The following is a 16,007-nucleotide window of genomic DNA, read 5'->3' on the forward strand; positions in this document are numbered from 1 at the left end:
GGACAATGGAAAAATTCTTGGTAGTGTAGATGTGCAGAGGGATGCTGCAACTCTACAAAATGCTAGTGTGGCCAATCTTGGAATATTGTGTACAGTTCTGGTCCCCATATTTTGGGAAGGATGTGGAAGCATTGGAAAAGGTGCAAAGGAGATTTACCAGGATGTTGCCTGGTCTGGAGAGAAGGTCTTATGAGGAAGGGCTGAGAGACTTGGGTCTGTTCTCATTGGAAAGAAGGCAGCTAAGAGGGGATTTGATAGAGACATACAAGATGATCAGAGGATTAGATAGGGTAGACAGTGAAAGTCTTTTTCCTAGGATGATGACGTCAGCATGTACGAGGGGGCAGAACTACAAATTGAGGGGTGATAGATTTAATACAGATGTCAGAGGCAGGTTCTTTACGTAGAGAGTGGTAAGGGTGTGGAATGCCCTACCAGCTAATGTAGTTAACTCAGCCACATTAGGGAGATTTAAGCAATCCTTAGATAAGCACATGGATGATGGTGGGATAGTGTAGGGGGACAAGCTGAGAATAGTTCACAGGTCGGTGCAACATTGAGGGCCGAAGGGCCTGTTCTGCACCATATTGTTCTATGTTCTAAACCGCCTTTCCGTGCTCTCTCCAGGGCTTTAACATCCTTCCTTAAATAAAGTGTCCCAAATTGAACACAATACTCCAAATGTGGTCTGACCAATGACTGGTCGAGGTGCAGCATCACTTCATTGCCTTTATACTCTATGCCTCTATTTATAAACCCAAGCATCCTATAAACCTTTGTAACAACTGTTTCACCTTGCCTGGCCACCTTCAGAGAATCCGGAACATGAACCGCTGAGGTCCCTGTATTGTACTCCCCTTAAAGCCGTACCATTGAGCCTGCATTACCTCTCTATATTTCTTCTATCAAATGCATTACCTCATAGTTCTCTGCATTGACATTCATCTGCCAGGTGTCTGCCTATTTGGCAACTTGTCAATGTCCCACTGATGTCGTTCTGCATCATCTCACAATTCACTATTCTCCTTAGCTTAGTCTCATCTGCAAATTTAGAAATTTTGCCCTCAAGATCTATCTCCAAATTATTTATATAAATCAGAAAAAACAAGGGTCCCAGCACCAGTTTCTGTGGAACCCCACTTTCAATCATCTCCAATCTGAGAAATGCCCATCTATACCTACCCTCCACCTGTCTTTTAGCTAACTTCGAATCCATGCTGCCAAGGTCCCATCAATCCCAAACATTTCTAATTTGTCACTAATCTGTCATGTGGCACCATATCAAATGCTTTCTGAAAGTCCAAATGTACATCCACTCCACTACCTGAAATAACTCCACAGAGGCTGGCATCCCAGCTCTGCAATTTGTCCCCTTGACTCTTTCAGTAAACCAGGATGCATCCCATCTGGGCCTAGAGTGCTGTTAGCCTTTTCAGCACCTCTTTGTCCCATTTTTAACTAGGCCATTGTCACCATCTTCTGTTTTGTTAAAGACAGAGGCAAAGTACTCATTTAGTACCTTTACCTTTATTTCAGTGAGCAGCTTACCCTGTTATGGCCCCTCTATCCATCACTAGCCTTTTACTATTAATATCATTGAAGAACATTTAACTATTTGTTTTGGTGCAACTGCATCATTGGTGATTCCTGCTTAGCTTCAGCCCTCCTTATTCCAGCTATAGCTGGCTTACCTGCCACTTGTCAGCCCAGGCCTGGATGTTGTCCACAGCTTGTTGCATTTGAACACGGACAACTTCAGTATCTGAGGAGTCGCGAATGGTGTTGAACATTGTGAAATCATCAGTGAACATCCCCACTTCAGACCCTAAGATAGAGAGAAGGTCATTGATGAAGCAGCTGAAGATGGTTAGGCCTAGGACACTCTCCTGAGGAACTCCTGCAGAGATGTCCTGGAACTGAGATGACTGACCCTCCAACAACCACAACCATCTCCCTATGTCCCAGATATGATTCCCCAAAGCCTGTCCACCATCTACAAGATGCGAGTGTGATGAGAAACTCTCCACCTACACAGATTGAGGAATATTTCAGAAGTTCATCTCCAGAAACCTGACTGGCATCACAATTAACATTAATTCCCTCCACCACTGATGCAGAGCACCAGCTGCTTGGACAGATGTGTAAGGGCATTGAGAAGAATGAGAAAAGTTTGCAAACCGAGGTTAAGGATTATTAGAGTCGAGAGTGTGGTGCTGGATAAGCACTGAGGAGCAGGAGAGTCGATGTTTCATGCACAAGCCGTTCATCAGGAAGGGTTTATGCCTGAAACATTGATTCTCCTGTTCCTCGGATGCTGCCTGACTTGCTGTGCTTTGCCAGCACCACACTGACTCTGAATGACTCATACGTGTACCAGCTACAACTTGCACTGCAGGAATTCACCAAAGATCCTCAGGCAGCACCTTCCAAATCATGACCATTTCCATCCAGAAGGACAAGGGCGGAAGATACATGGGAACACCACCGCCTGCAAGTTTCCCTCCAAGCCACTGACCAGGAAATAAATCGCCATTCCTTCACTGTTTCTCAGTCAAAAACCTAGAATTCCCTCTCTAAGGGCATTGTGGGTCAACCCACAGTACATGGACTGCAGTGGCTCAAGAAAGCAGCTCATCCCCACCTTCTCAAAGGCAAGTTTATCCCAGTTTGGGGGAGTCCAAAACTAGAGGTTTAAGAAAGATTTAAAAGGGACCTAAGGGGCAACGTTTTCATGCAGAGGGTGGTATGTGTATGGAATGAGCTGCCAGAGGAAGTGCTGGAGGCTGGTACAATTACAACATTTAAAAGGCATCTGGATGGGTATATGAATAGGAAGGGTTTAGAGGGATATGGGTCAAGTGCTGGCAGGTGGGTCTAGATTAATTTAGAGGTGCTGCTGTTGGACTGCAGTGGACAAAGTTAAAAAATCACTACACCAGGTTATAGTCCAATAAATAGTAAATAAACCTGTTGGATATCTGGTTAGCATGGATGAGTTGAACCGAAGGGTCTATTTCCATACTGTACAGCTCTGTGACTGTAGGACTAGGGACGTGTAATCAACACTGGGCTGGTTAATGATGACCAAATTGTGTGAGGGATTAAAATAATATTCTGAGAGTGAATAGAAGATCCCAGTCTGAGTGGGAGTGTTGGTTTGGAAAGTGGAAGAGATGGGTGCAGGGAACCATTGCCTCCTCTCCCTGACCCTGACCCTGACCCCGAGCCTGACCCTGACCCTGAGCCTGGGACAGGTCTTTGACCTTGAGCCTGCCCTTTGACCTTGATCTTGTACCTTTGCGCCTGAGCCTGCCCTTTGACCCTTTAGCCCAGACGGTGTTAATAAAGTTTGTTGTTGTTTCCAAGATGGCGGCGCCCATCGCCCGCGCTCTCCGCCGGCTCGGGGCCTCAGGGTCAGGGCGAGGCCGCGGGGGGACGCCCGGCCTCCGGGCACTGGTCAGCGGGCCGAGGGCCGAGGAGGAGCCCGGTGCCGGCTCTAACTCCAGGGGCTGGTGGGCCCTGGGCCTGGGCCTGGGCCTGGGCTCGGCGGCCGCGGCGCTGCTCCTGTGGCGGGGGCCGGGGCCGGGGCCGGGGTCCCTCCCAGGCCTCAGGCCGCACTCAGCCCTCGACCTCCTCCGGGTCCAGGCCGCTCGGCCCGTCCCCCCCGACAGCCCTCGGTTCAAGTTCAACTTTATCGCCGACGTTGTGGAGAAAACAGGCCCCGCGGTGGTTTACATCGAGATCCTGGGGAGGTACTGACCGGGGGGGGGGGGGGGGCGTGAGGGAGAGGGAGAGCGGGGGTAGTGAGGGAGAGGGTGTGAGAGAGAGAGGGAGGGCGGTTAGAGTTAGAGAGAGGGAGAGAGGGAGGGAGGGGGGGGGTTGGAGAGAGGGAGGGAGGGGGGGGGTTGGAGAGAGGGAGGGAGGGGGGGGGTTAGAGAGAGGGAGAGAGGGAGGGAGGGGGGGGTTAGAGAGAGGGAGGGAGGGAGGGGGGGTTAGAGAGAGGGAGGGAGGGAGGGGGGGTTAGAGAGAGGGAGGGAGGGAGGGGGGGTTAGAGAGAGGGAGGGAGGGAGGGGGGGTTAGAGAGAGGGAGGGAGGGAGGGAGGGGGTGGTGAGGGAGAGAGGGAGGGAGGGAGGGGGGTGGTGAGGGAGAGAGGGAGGGAGGGAGGGGGGTGGTGAGGGAGGAGGGAGGGAGGGGGGTGGTGAGGGAGGGAGGGAGGGGGGTGGTGAGGGAGGAGGGAGGGAGGGAGGTGGTGAGGGAGGAGGGAGGGAGGGAGGGGGGGTGGTGAGGGAGGGAGGGAGGGGGGTGGTGAGGGAGGAGGGAGGGAGGGAGGGGGGTGGTGAGGGAGGAGGGAGGGAGGGAGGGGGGTGGTGAGGGAGGAGAGAGGGAGGGAGGGAGGGGGGTGGTGAGGGAGGAGGGAGGGAGGGAGGGGGGTGGTGAGGGAGGAGGGAGGGAGGGAGGGGGGTGGTGAGGGAGGAGGGAGGGAGGGAGGGGGGTGGTGAGGGAGGAGGGAGGGAGGGAGGGGGGTGGTGAGGGAGGAGGGAGGGAGGGAGGGGGGTGGTGAGGGAGGAGGGAGGGAGGGAGGGGGGTGGTGAGGGAGGAGGGAGGGAGGGAGGGGGGTGGTGAGGGAGGAGGGAGGGAGGGGGGTGGTGAGGGAGGAGGGAGGGAGGGAGGGGGTGGTGAGGGAGGAGGGAGGGAGGGAGGGAGGGGGGTGGTGAGGGAGGAGGGAGGGAGGGAGGGGGGTGGTGAGGGAGGAGGGAGTGAGGGAGGGGGGTGGTGAGGGAGGGAGGGAGGGAGGGGGGTGGTGAGGGAGGGAGGGAGTGAGGGAGGGGGGTGGTGAGGGAGGGAGGGAGGGAGGGGGGTGGTGAGGGAGGGAGGGAGGGAGGGAGGGGGGTGGTGAGGGAGGGAGGGGGGTGGTGAGGGAGGGAGGGAGGGAGGGGGGGTGGTGAGGGAGGGAGGGGGGATTGGAGAGAGGGAGAGGGGGTTAGGGAGAGAAGGAGGGGTTAATAGAGGTGGTTGAGAAAGGGGAGTTTATAGAGAGAGGGAGGAGCGCTTTATAGCAGGGGGTTATAGAGAGAGGGGGGTTTAGAGAGATGGGAGTTGAAATAGAGCGAGGTTTATATATAATAGAGAGATGGGGTTTGGGGGGGTGACAGAGAACAGGAGGGATGATTGGAGAGGGAGAGAGGGGGTGGGGTTAGAGAACGGGGGGATGAGAGAAAACGCAGTTGAGAGAGAGAGAGAGAGAGAGAGTGGGGACAATAGAAAAAAAAGGCAGCGCTGTAAGTTTGCTTGCTCAGCTGGTAGATTTGTTCTCAGATGTTTCATCATTAAGCTGGGTAACATGATCAGTGAGCCTCCAGTGAAGTGCTCATGGTCTGTCCTGCTGTATTTGTCTGTCTTGGTCTGTTGTGGTGAGTGATATCACTTCCAGTTCTGTTTCAGAAAGGTTAGCAGATGGGGTCCAAATCTGTATACTTGTTGATAAAGTTCTGGTTTGAATGTCAGGCCTCTAGGAATTCTCATGCATGTCTTTGTTTAGCCTTTCCCAGGCTGGATGTATTGTCCCAGTCGAACTGGTGTCCCTCTTCATCTGTGTGTATGGATACTAGTGACAGTTGGTCATGTCTTTTGGTGGATTAGTGGTGCTGGAAGAGGTGGCTAGTGTCCTCCCTGTCTGTCTGATGTGATGTTTGTTGTAGTCCTTGCAGAGTATTTTGTATATGATGTTTGTTCTGCTGGTTGTTGGTACTGGATCCTTTAGACTCATCAGGAACCGTTTCAGTGTGGTGGTGGGTTTGTGGGCTACCATGATGCCTCGGGACCAGAGTCATCTGGCCATCATCTCCGAGATGTCGTTAATGTATAGCAGGGTGGCTAGAATCTCTGGGGGTGTTGTGATGTCTTCTTGTTTCGGTCTGTTGCGTAGGAATCGGCAGACTGTGCTTATTGTGTCGGCGGAAGTGGGTACTGCAGATGCTGGAGATTAGAGTCAAGATTAGAGTGGTGCTGGAAAAGCACAGCATCCGAGGAGCAGGAAAATCAATGTTTCGGACAAAAGCCCCTCATCAGGAATGAGGCTTAAAACCATTGTTCCTGAATATGTCGTACAGGTGATTTTCTCAGCTTCTCATAGTTCCTGGGTGCTGCAGTGTGTTGTGACTCATTTAAATCATATCCTGGTGCAGCTCCATTCGTGGGTGTTGGGATAATTGCTCTTGTAGTTGAGTATCTGGTCAGTGTGCGTGTGGCTTTCCTGTAGACACTGGGCTGCAGCTCTTCATTGGCTTTGCTTTCTACTGTGACGTCTAGGAAGGGGAGTCTGTGGTTGTTCTCTTCCCCTTTGGTGAACTTTATACCAGTCAGGATGTTGTTTACGTGTTTGTGGGTTTCTTCTGATTTGTTACATTTCATGATGACAGAGTGTCATGTGCAGAGTGGACCCAAAGTTTGGGCTGGGTCATGGGGACCTCTGTTCGTTCTAACCTCTGCCTAACTGCTTGTGTAAGAGTCCTGATATTGGTAATCCCATAGGTGTCCTGTTGATTTGTTTGTAGATCTTGTTGTTGAAGGTGAAGTGGGTTGTGAGGCACAAAGCAGATGATATGAAGTTAGGTGGACAGGCAGGTAGTACTGAGGAAGTGGGGAGGCTGCAGAAGGATCTAGACAGTTTGGGAGAGTGGTCCAGGAAATGGCTGATGGAATTCAACGTGAACAAATGCGAGGTCTTGCACTTTGGCAAAAAGAATAAAAGCACAGACTACTTTCTAAACAGTGAGAAAATTCGTAAAGCCAAAGCACAAAGGGATCTGGGAGTGCTAGTCGAGGATTCTCTAAAGGTCAACATGCAGGTTGAGTCCGTGATTAAGAAAGCGAATGCGATGTTGTCACTTATCTCAAGAGGGTTGGAATATAAAAGCACTGTTGTGCTACTGAGACTTTATAAAGCTCTGGTTAGGCTCCATTTGGAGTACTGTGTCCAGTTTTAGTCCCCACATCTCAGGAAGGACATACTGGCACTGGAACGTGTCCAGCGGAGATTCACACGGATGATCCCTGGAATGGTAGGCCTAACATATGAGGAATGGCTGAGGATCTTGGGATTGTATTCATTGGAGTTTAGAAGATTAAGGGAGACTTAATAGAGACGTACAAGATAATACATGGCTTGGAAAGGGTGGACGCTAGGAAATTGTTTCCGTTAGGTGAGGAGACTAGGACCCGTGGACACAGCCTTAGAATTAGAGGGGGTAAATTCAGAACAGAAATGCGGAGACATTTCTTCAGCCAGAGAGTGGTGGGCCTGTGGAATTCATTGCCGCAGAGTGCAGTGGAGGCCGGGACACTAAATGTCTTCAAGGCAGAGATTGATAGATTCTTGTTGTCTCGGGGAATTAAGGGCTACGGGGAGAACGCTGGTAAGTGGAGTTGAAGTGCCCAGCAGCCATGATTGAATGGCGGAGTGGACTCGATGGGCCGAATGGCCTTACTTCCACTCCTATGTCTTATGGTCTAAAGCAGTTATCACGAAACTCAAATTAGACGAAACTCACAGACAACATCCTGACTGGTACAAAGTTCACCAATGAGGAAGAGAACAACCACAGACTCTCCTTCCTTGTCGTCACAGTAGAAAGCAAAGCCAATGGAGAGCTGTGGACCAGTGTCTGCAGGAATGCCACACGCACACGGACCAGATATTCAACTACAGGAGCAATCGACCTAACACCCACAAACTGAGCTGCATCAGGACATTATTTAAATGAGTCACAACACACTGCAGCATCCAGAAACGAAGAGATGCTGAGGAAAAACACCTATGCAACGTATTCAGGAATAACAGGTTCGCGATAACGGCTACTCGCGGACACCACCTCCTACTGCCCCCTTGACCATGCCCCCACCTCCCACCACCAAACCATCATCTCCCAGACCATCCATAACCTCATCACCTCAGGGGATCTCCCATCCACCGCCTCCAACCTCATAGTCCCACGACCCCGTACCGCCCATTTCTACCTCCTGTCCAAAATCCACAAACCTGACTGCCCCGGCCGACCCATTGTCTCAGCCTGCTCCTGCCCCACCGAACTCATCTCTGCAAACCTCGACACGGTCCTGTCCCCTTTAGTCCAAGAACTCCCCACCTACGTTCAGGACACCACCCACGCCCTCCACCTCCTCCATGATTTTCGCTTCCCCGGTCCCCAACGCCCTTATCTTCACCATGGACATCCAGTCCCTGTACACCTCCATCCCCCCATCACGAAGGACTCAAAGCCCTCCGCTTCTTCCTTTCCCGCCGAACCAACCAGTACCCTTCCACCGACACACTCCTTCGACTGACTGAACTGGTCCTCACTGTGAACAACTTCTCTTTCCAATCCTCCCACTTCCTCCAAACCAAAGGAGTAGCCATGGGCACCCACATGGGCCCCAGCTATGCCTGCCTCTTCGTAGGATATGTGGAACAGTCCATCGTCCACAGCTACAATGGCACCACCCCCCACCTTTTCCTCCGCTACATCGATGATTGTATCGGTGCTGCCTCGTGCTCCCACGAGGAGGTTGAACAGTTCATCCACTTTACCAACACCTTCCACCCCGACCTCAAATTCACCTGAACCGTCTCAGACTCCTCCCTCCCCTTCCTGGACCCCTCCATTTCTATCTTGGGTGACTGAATCAACACGGACATTTACTATAAACCGGCTGACTCCCACAGCTACCTAGATTACACCTCCTCCCACCCTGCCCCCTGTAAAAACACCATCCCATATTCCCAATTCCTTCGTCTCCACCGCATCTGCTCCCAGGCGGACCAGTTCCAATACCGTACAACCCAGATGGCCTCCTTCTTCAAAGACCGCAATTTCCCCCCAGACATGATCGATGATGCTCTCCACCGCATCTCCTCCACTTCCCGCTCCTCTGACCTTGAACCCTGCCCCTCCAACCGCCACCAGGACAGAACCCCACTGGTCCTCACCCACCACCCCACCAACCTCCATATACATCGTATCATCCATCGTCATTTCCGCCACCTCCAAACGGACCCCACCACCAGGGACATATTTCCCTCCCCTCCCCTATCAGCGTTCCGATAAGACCACTCCCTCCGTGACTCCCTCGTCAGGTCCACACCCCCCCACCAACCCAACCTCCACTCCCAGCACCTTCCCCTGCAACCGCAAGAAATGCAAAACTTGCACCCAAACCTCCCCCTCTCACTTCCCTCCAAGGCCCCAAGGGATCCTTCCATATCCACCACAAATTCACCTGCACCTCCACACACATCATTTACTGCATCTGCTGCACCCGATGTGGCCTCCTCTATATTGGGGAGACAGGCCGCCTACTTGTGGAACGTTTCAGAGAACACCTCTGGGACACCCGGACCAACCAACCCAACCACCCTGTGGCTCAACACTTCAACTCCCCCTCCCACTCCACCAAGGACATGCAGGTCCTTGGACTCCTCCATCACCAGACCATAACAACATGACGGCTGGAGGAAGAGCGCCTCATCTTCCGCCTGGGAACCCTCCAACCACAAGGGATGAACTCAGATTTCTCCAGTTTCCTCATTTCCCCTCCCCCACCTTGTCTCAGTCAAATCCCTCGAACTCAGCACCGCCTTCCTAACCTGCAATCTTCTTCCTGACCTCTCCGCCCCCACCCCACTCCGGCCTATCACCCTCACCTTGACCTCCTTCCACCTATCGCATTTCCAACGCCCCTCCCCCAAGTCCCTCCTCCCTACCTTTTATCTTAGCCTGCTGGACACACTTTCCTCATTCCTGAAGAAGGGCTTATGCCCGAGACGTCGATTCTCCTGTTCCTTGGATGCTGCCTGACCTGCTGCGCTTTTCCAGCAACAATAGACAATAGACAATAGATGCAGGAGTAGGCCATTCTGCCCTTCGAGCCTGCACCGCCATTCAATATGATCATGGCTGATCATTCCTAATCAGTATCCTGTTCCAGCCTTATCTCCATACCCCTTGACTCCACTATCTTTAAGAGCTCTATCCAATTCTTTCTTAAATGAATCCAGAGACTGGGCCTCCACTGCCCTCTGGGGCAGAGCATTCCACACAGCCACCACTCTCTGGGTGAAGTAGTTTCTCCTCATCTCTGTCCTAAATGGTCTACCCCGTATTTTTAAGTTGTGTCCTCTGGTTCGGCACTCCCCCATCAATGGAAATATGTTTCCTCCTGGCAGAGTGTTCAATCCTTTCATAATCCTATACGTTTCAATCAGATCCCCTCTCAGTCTTCTAAACTCAAGGGTATACAAGCCCAGTCGCTTCAGTCTTTCCGTGTAAGGCAATCCTGCCATTCCAGGAATTGACCTCGTGAACCTACGCTGCACTCCCTCAATAGCCAGAATGTCTTTCCTCAAATTTGGAGACCAGAACTGTACACAGTACTCCAGGTGTGGTCTCACCAGGGCCCTGTACAGCTGCAGAAGCACCTCTTTGCTTCTATACTCAATCCCTCTTGTTATGAAGGCCAGCATGCTATTAGCCTTCTTCACGACCTGCTGTACCTGCATGCTTGCCTTCATTGACTGGTGGACAAGAACACCCAGATCTCTCTGAACAGCCCCTTTACCTAATTTGATACCATTGAGGTAGTAATCTGCCTTCCTGTTCTTGCCACCAAAGTGGATAACCAGACATTTATCTACATTAAACTGCATCTGCAATGCATCTGCCCACTCACCTAACTTGTCCAGGTCACCCTGTAATCCCCTAACATCCTCATCACATTTCACCCTACCACCTAGCTTTGTGTCATCAGCAAATTTGCTAATGTTATTGCTGATACCATCTTCTATATCATTTACATATATTGTAAAAAGCTGCGGTCCCAGCACGGATCCCTGCGGTACCCCACTGGTCACTGCCTGCCATTCCGAAATGGAGCCGTTAATCACTACCCTTTGTTTCCTATTAGCCAACCAATTCTCTATCCAATCTAGTACTTTGCCCCCAATACCGTGCGCCCTAATTTTACTCACTAACCTCTTGTGTGGGACTTTATCAAAAGCTTTCTAAAAGTCCAGGTACACTACATCCACTGGATCTCCCTCGTCCATCTTCCGAGTTACATCCTCAAAAAATTCAAGAAGATTAGTCAAGCATGATTTCCCCTTCATAAATCCATGCTGACTCTGTCCTATCCTGTTACTATTATCCAGATGTGCTGTAATTTCATCCTTTATAATAGACTCCAGCATTTTCAGATAAGTGCAGTCCGCCAATTCCTACACAACAGACCTAACCAAGAAGACATTACACGCCCAGAGACTCTAGCCACCCTGCCATACATCAAACACATCTCTGAGATGACGCCCAGACTACTCCAGCCCCTTGACATCATGGTAGCCCACAAACCTACCAATACACTGAAACAACTTTTGATAAACCGAAAGGGCCCTGTACCAACAACCAGCAGAACGAACATATACACAATACCCTGTAAGGATTGCAACAATCATTACATTGGACAGACAATCAGGAAACTAGCCACCAGGATAAATGAACACCAACTAGCCACCAAAAGATACGAGCAACTATCATTAGTATTCTTCCACACAGACAATGAGTGACACCAGTTTGACTGGAACAGTACATCCATCCAGGGACAGGCCAAACAAAGACTCTTTCAGGAATTCCTAGAGGCCTGGCATTCAAACTGAAACTCCATTAATAAACACACTGATTTGGATCCCATTTACCAACCTCTCAGGAAAAGAACTGGACGTGATATCACCCACCACAACAGAATAAGACAGATAAATAGAGAGTGGGACAGTACATCAGCGCTTCAGCAGAGGCTCACTGATGATGATACCTAGAATAATGACGAAACGTCTGAGAACAAACTTACCAGCTCAGCTAGCAAACTTCGAACCTGACCCATAACCTGAGCTAATCTTGTCTAAAATCACATGGGGGGTGATTAGAGAGAAAGTGGCGTGTCAGAGGGGAGTTAGAGAGGGTGGGGTATTGGTGGGGAGTGAGGTTAGAGAGACAGAGGGAGGGAGGTTCGGGGGGGGTGCTATTAGAGTGGGTGTTGGAGAAAGAGGGTTGGTTTAGAGAGGGAAAGAATCAGGGTGGTGAGAGAGAGAGAGACGGGGTTTTAGAGACAGAGACTAGTTAGAGAAGAGTTGGAGGGAGGGTTTAGAGAGGGGGGAGTTAGAGAGAGATTGTGGTTTAGAGAGAGATAGGTGGGGGTTAGAGGGGTGGTTAAAGAGAGGCATGGAGAGAACGGTTTAGAGAAAAGAGGGAGGGGGGGAATTAGGGGGATAGAGAGTGAAGAGTGAGAGGGAGGGGGTGAGAAGGAGGGGGTGACAGATGGGGTTTATAGAGAGAGAGAGGGGAGGAGTTTAGAGAGAGAGATGGGTGGTTTGGAGAGATTGTAGGGGGGTTAGAGAGGGAGATGGGGTTTAGAGAGAGATGAGTGTTTTATAAAGAGTTGGAGTGTTGGGCGGGGGTTGGAGAAAGAGTGGGGAGAGAGGGCAAAGATACAGAGAGGGTAGGAAGTTAGAGGGAGTGGGGTGGAGGGAAGAGAGTGAGATTGGGGGTGTTTAGAAAGAGTGAGGGGGTGGGTAGGGAGGGAGAGGGGTGGTTAGTGACAGAGAGTTAGAGGGAGAGGTTGAGACAGAGTCTGCAAAGGGATATACTAGGATGGCTGTTCAGACTGGAGGCCCGTGACCAGTGGTGTGCTACAAGGATCGGTGCTGGGTCCACTGCTTCTCGTCATTTGTGTAAAAGATTTAGATGAAAATACAGAAGGCATGGTTCGTACTTTTGCACATGACACCAAATTTGTTGGTAGCATGGACAGCCAAGAAGGTTATTTCAGATTAAAATGGGATCTTGATCAACTGGGAGAGTGGGCCAAGGGATAGCAGGTGGAGGTTAATGCAGATCCATGTGCAGTGTTGCACTTTGGGATGACTTGCACAGTTACTGGTAGGGCCCGAGGAAGTGTTGCCAAACAAAGGGATCTCAGGATGAAGGTACATGGTTCCCTGAAAGTTGTATCCCAGTTGGACAGGGTGGGGAAGAGGAGGCAGTTGGCAAGCTTGCCCTCATTAGTTGGTGCATTGAGTACAGGAGTTGGAACATCTTGTTACAGCTGTACATGATGTTGGTCAGGCCACATTCGGAGCCCGGCGTATTCTGGTCACCCTGCTATAGGATGGATGTTATTAAAGTGGAGATGGTGCAAAAATGATTTGCAGGCATGTTGCCCTAATTGGAATGCTTAGAGTTGTAAGGAAAGGCTGGATAGGATGGGAATCTTTTTCCCTGAAACATAGGAGGCTGAGGGATGACTTTCTAGAGGTTTAGAGGTTTATAAAATCATGAGGGGAATAGACAGGGTGAATAGCTTTGGTATTTTTTTCCCCCAGAATAGGGGAGTCCAGGCAGAGGTTTAGGGTCAGAGGGGAAAGATTTAAAAGAGACCTCAGGGGCAATGTTTTCACACTGAGTGTGGTACGTGTATAGAATGAGCTGCCGGAGGAAGTGGTGGAGGCTGGTACAATTACAGCATTTAAAAGGCATCTGGCTGGGTATATGAACAGGAAGGGTTTGGAGGGATATGGGCCAAGTGCTGGCAAATGGGTCGAGATTAGGTTGGGATATGTGCTTGGCATGGGCGAGTTGGACCGAAGGGTCTGTTACTGTGCTGTATGATTCTGACTGACTGAGAATCGAGGACCTCCACAGAAGGTTCACTAGGACTGAGACCAGGTCTACAGGCACTGTCCTGTGTTGAGAGGTTGGGTCTGTACTCATTGGAGTTTAGAGGAATGAGGGGCGATTTTATTGAAACATACCCAGATTGTTAAGGGACTTGACGAAGTGGGTGTGGAACGGTTGTTTTTCCCTCGTGGGAGAGTCTGGGACCTGAGGGCATTAGCTCAGGATAAGGGATTACATTTTAAGACCAAGAGAAGGAGGAATTCCTCGTGAGGGGAATGAATCTGTGGAAATGTAACCGCAGAGCGCTGTGAAGGGTATGATCATTCAGTTTATTCCAGGCTGGGGTAGACGGATGGTTAATCAGGGTGAGGGAATCAAGGGTCAGGGGGAAAAGGGAGGTAAGTGGAGGTGAGGATTTATCAGATCAGCCGTGATTTCATTGAATGGGAGAGCAGTGTTGATGGGCTGAATGGTTGAGGAGGAGAGGAATGGCCCTTGGTTGGATGGAGGATTGGTTGAAGGGAATGAGATTGAGGAGTGGGGAAGGCTGGGGGGGTTGCTCCTTTGGGATGGAGTGTACGTGCCGAGGGATGGACAGACTGTCAGACAGACCACAACAGGCTGTATCTGCTGTACCAGAGCCGGTGAGCCGGTGTCCTTCCTCCCCAGGCACCCGTTCAGTGGGCGGGAAATGCCCATTTCGAATGGCTCCGGTTTCGCTGTGACGGAGGACGGGCTGATTGTGACCAATGCCCACGTGGTGGCCAACAAGAGAAGGGTGCGGGTGAAGCTGGCCAACGGAGAGATGTATGAAGCTTCTGTTCAGGCCATTGACCAGGTCGCAGACATCGCCACCATCAAGATCAACCCCAAGGTAAGCAGCAGCATCATGGCCTGAAACCAATGCACTGGGGGTAGGGAGAGGGAGATACAGCCTGAGATCGGGGGGGGGGGGGGGATGGGGGAGGGGACATCGCCCCGATACCGGGGTGGGAGTGGGGGAGGGGACATCGCCCCGATACCAGTGGGGACGGAGGAGGGGACATCGCACCGATACCGGGGTGGGGTGGGGGAGGGGACATCACCCTGATACCGGGGGTGGGTGGGGGAGGGGACATCACCCCGATACCGGGGGTGGGTGGGGGAGGGGACATCACCCCGATACCGGGGGTGGGTGGGGGAGGGGACATCACCCCGATACCGGGGGTGGGTGGGGGAGGGGACATCACCCCGATACCGGGGGTGGGTGGGGGAGGGGACATCACCCCGATACCTGGGGGGGGGGTATCCCCGGGATGGGTGGAGGGATGTATTCTCCCCAGTACCAGGGTGCTTTCTCAGGGTGATACTGTGTGTATTCAGTTGTGTTCACTGTGCTCAGGGTGATCTGCGTGTCGGGATTGTACTTGCTGTGGCCTTGCCTCAATGCTGACTGTATAATCTCCTGTTTTAGGCTCCTCTCCCAACCCTGCCACTGGGTGTGTCCTCTGAGGTCAGACATGGCGAGTTTGTTGTTGCTATGGGCAGTCCCTTTGCCCTCCAGAACACGATCACATCTGGGATTGTCAGCTCTGTGCAGCGAGGGAGTCAGGAGCTTGGAATGGCTCATTCGGACATGGAATATATTCAGACTGATGCTTCCATTGATGTGAGTGCACTGATTGAGTGGGTGTGGACACAGTTTCCAAGCTTAATTTGGGATGTGAGCATCTTGGCTAGACAAATATTTATTGCCCCTCTGTAATTGCCCTTGAGAGGTTGCTGTTGAGTCCCCTCCTAGGACTGCTGCAGATGTTTAACCCAGTGATTGGGTGGAGATCCAGCTGTGACTCCTCACTCTCCATCCTGTCAGCCTGAAACAGATCCATCCATTCCCACTCTCTGCTTTCTGTTAGCCAGCCCGTCTTCTGTCCACGCCAATATTCTACCCCTTTGAAGTGGCACTCTGTCAAATGCCTTTTGGAAATCTCAGTGCAGCCCGTTCACTGGATTCCAAAATCCACAGCATGTGCTATCTCCTCATACAATTCCAGTAAAACGATTAATCCGGATTCCCCTTTTCTCAAACCATGTTTTGAGCACTGATATCCAGAGGGATCCCGGGGTGCAAGCCCCCAGCTCCCTGGAAGTGGCAGCACAAGTGGTAGAGAAGGCAGACTGCATTCCTGTTTTCAGCGGTCGGGGCATTGAATATAAAAGTTGGGAAGTCATTTTGCAGCCTTTCGTGAGGCCACAATAGGAGTGTTGTGTGCAGTTATGTTTGCCACACTACAGGACAGATGTGG

The 16,007-nt window shown here is 51.5% G+C and overlaps 1 protein-coding gene across 2 annotated transcripts in view; it reads left to right on the forward strand.

The window, feature by feature from the left end:
- The first annotated feature begins 3,345 nt into the window (after positions 1–3,345).
- The window catches only part of LOC140482077 (serine protease HTRA2, mitochondrial-like), a 40,209-nt gene continuing 27,547 nt past the window's right edge, over positions 3,346–16,007 (forward strand). Inside the window, exons 1-3 of one of the 2 annotated variants that reach the window (XM_072579012.1) lie at positions 3,346–3,752; positions 14,392–14,596; positions 15,176–15,370. In XM_072579012.1, coding sequence (XP_072435113.1) covers positions 3,367–3,752; positions 14,392–14,596; positions 15,176–15,370 — 786 coding nt within the window. In that variant the 5' untranslated portion in view covers positions 3,346–3,366. The remainder of the gene's footprint in view (positions 3,753–14,391; positions 14,597–15,175; positions 15,371–16,007) is intronic. The other variant, XM_072579004.1, reaches the window with a different exon arrangement.

This window comes from Chiloscyllium punctatum, chromosome 1 (assembly GCF_047496795.1).
Source record: "Chiloscyllium punctatum isolate Juve2018m chromosome 1, sChiPun1.3, whole genome shotgun sequence".
Lineage (NCBI taxonomy): Eukaryota > Metazoa > Chordata > Chondrichthyes > Orectolobiformes > Hemiscylliidae > Chiloscyllium > Chiloscyllium punctatum.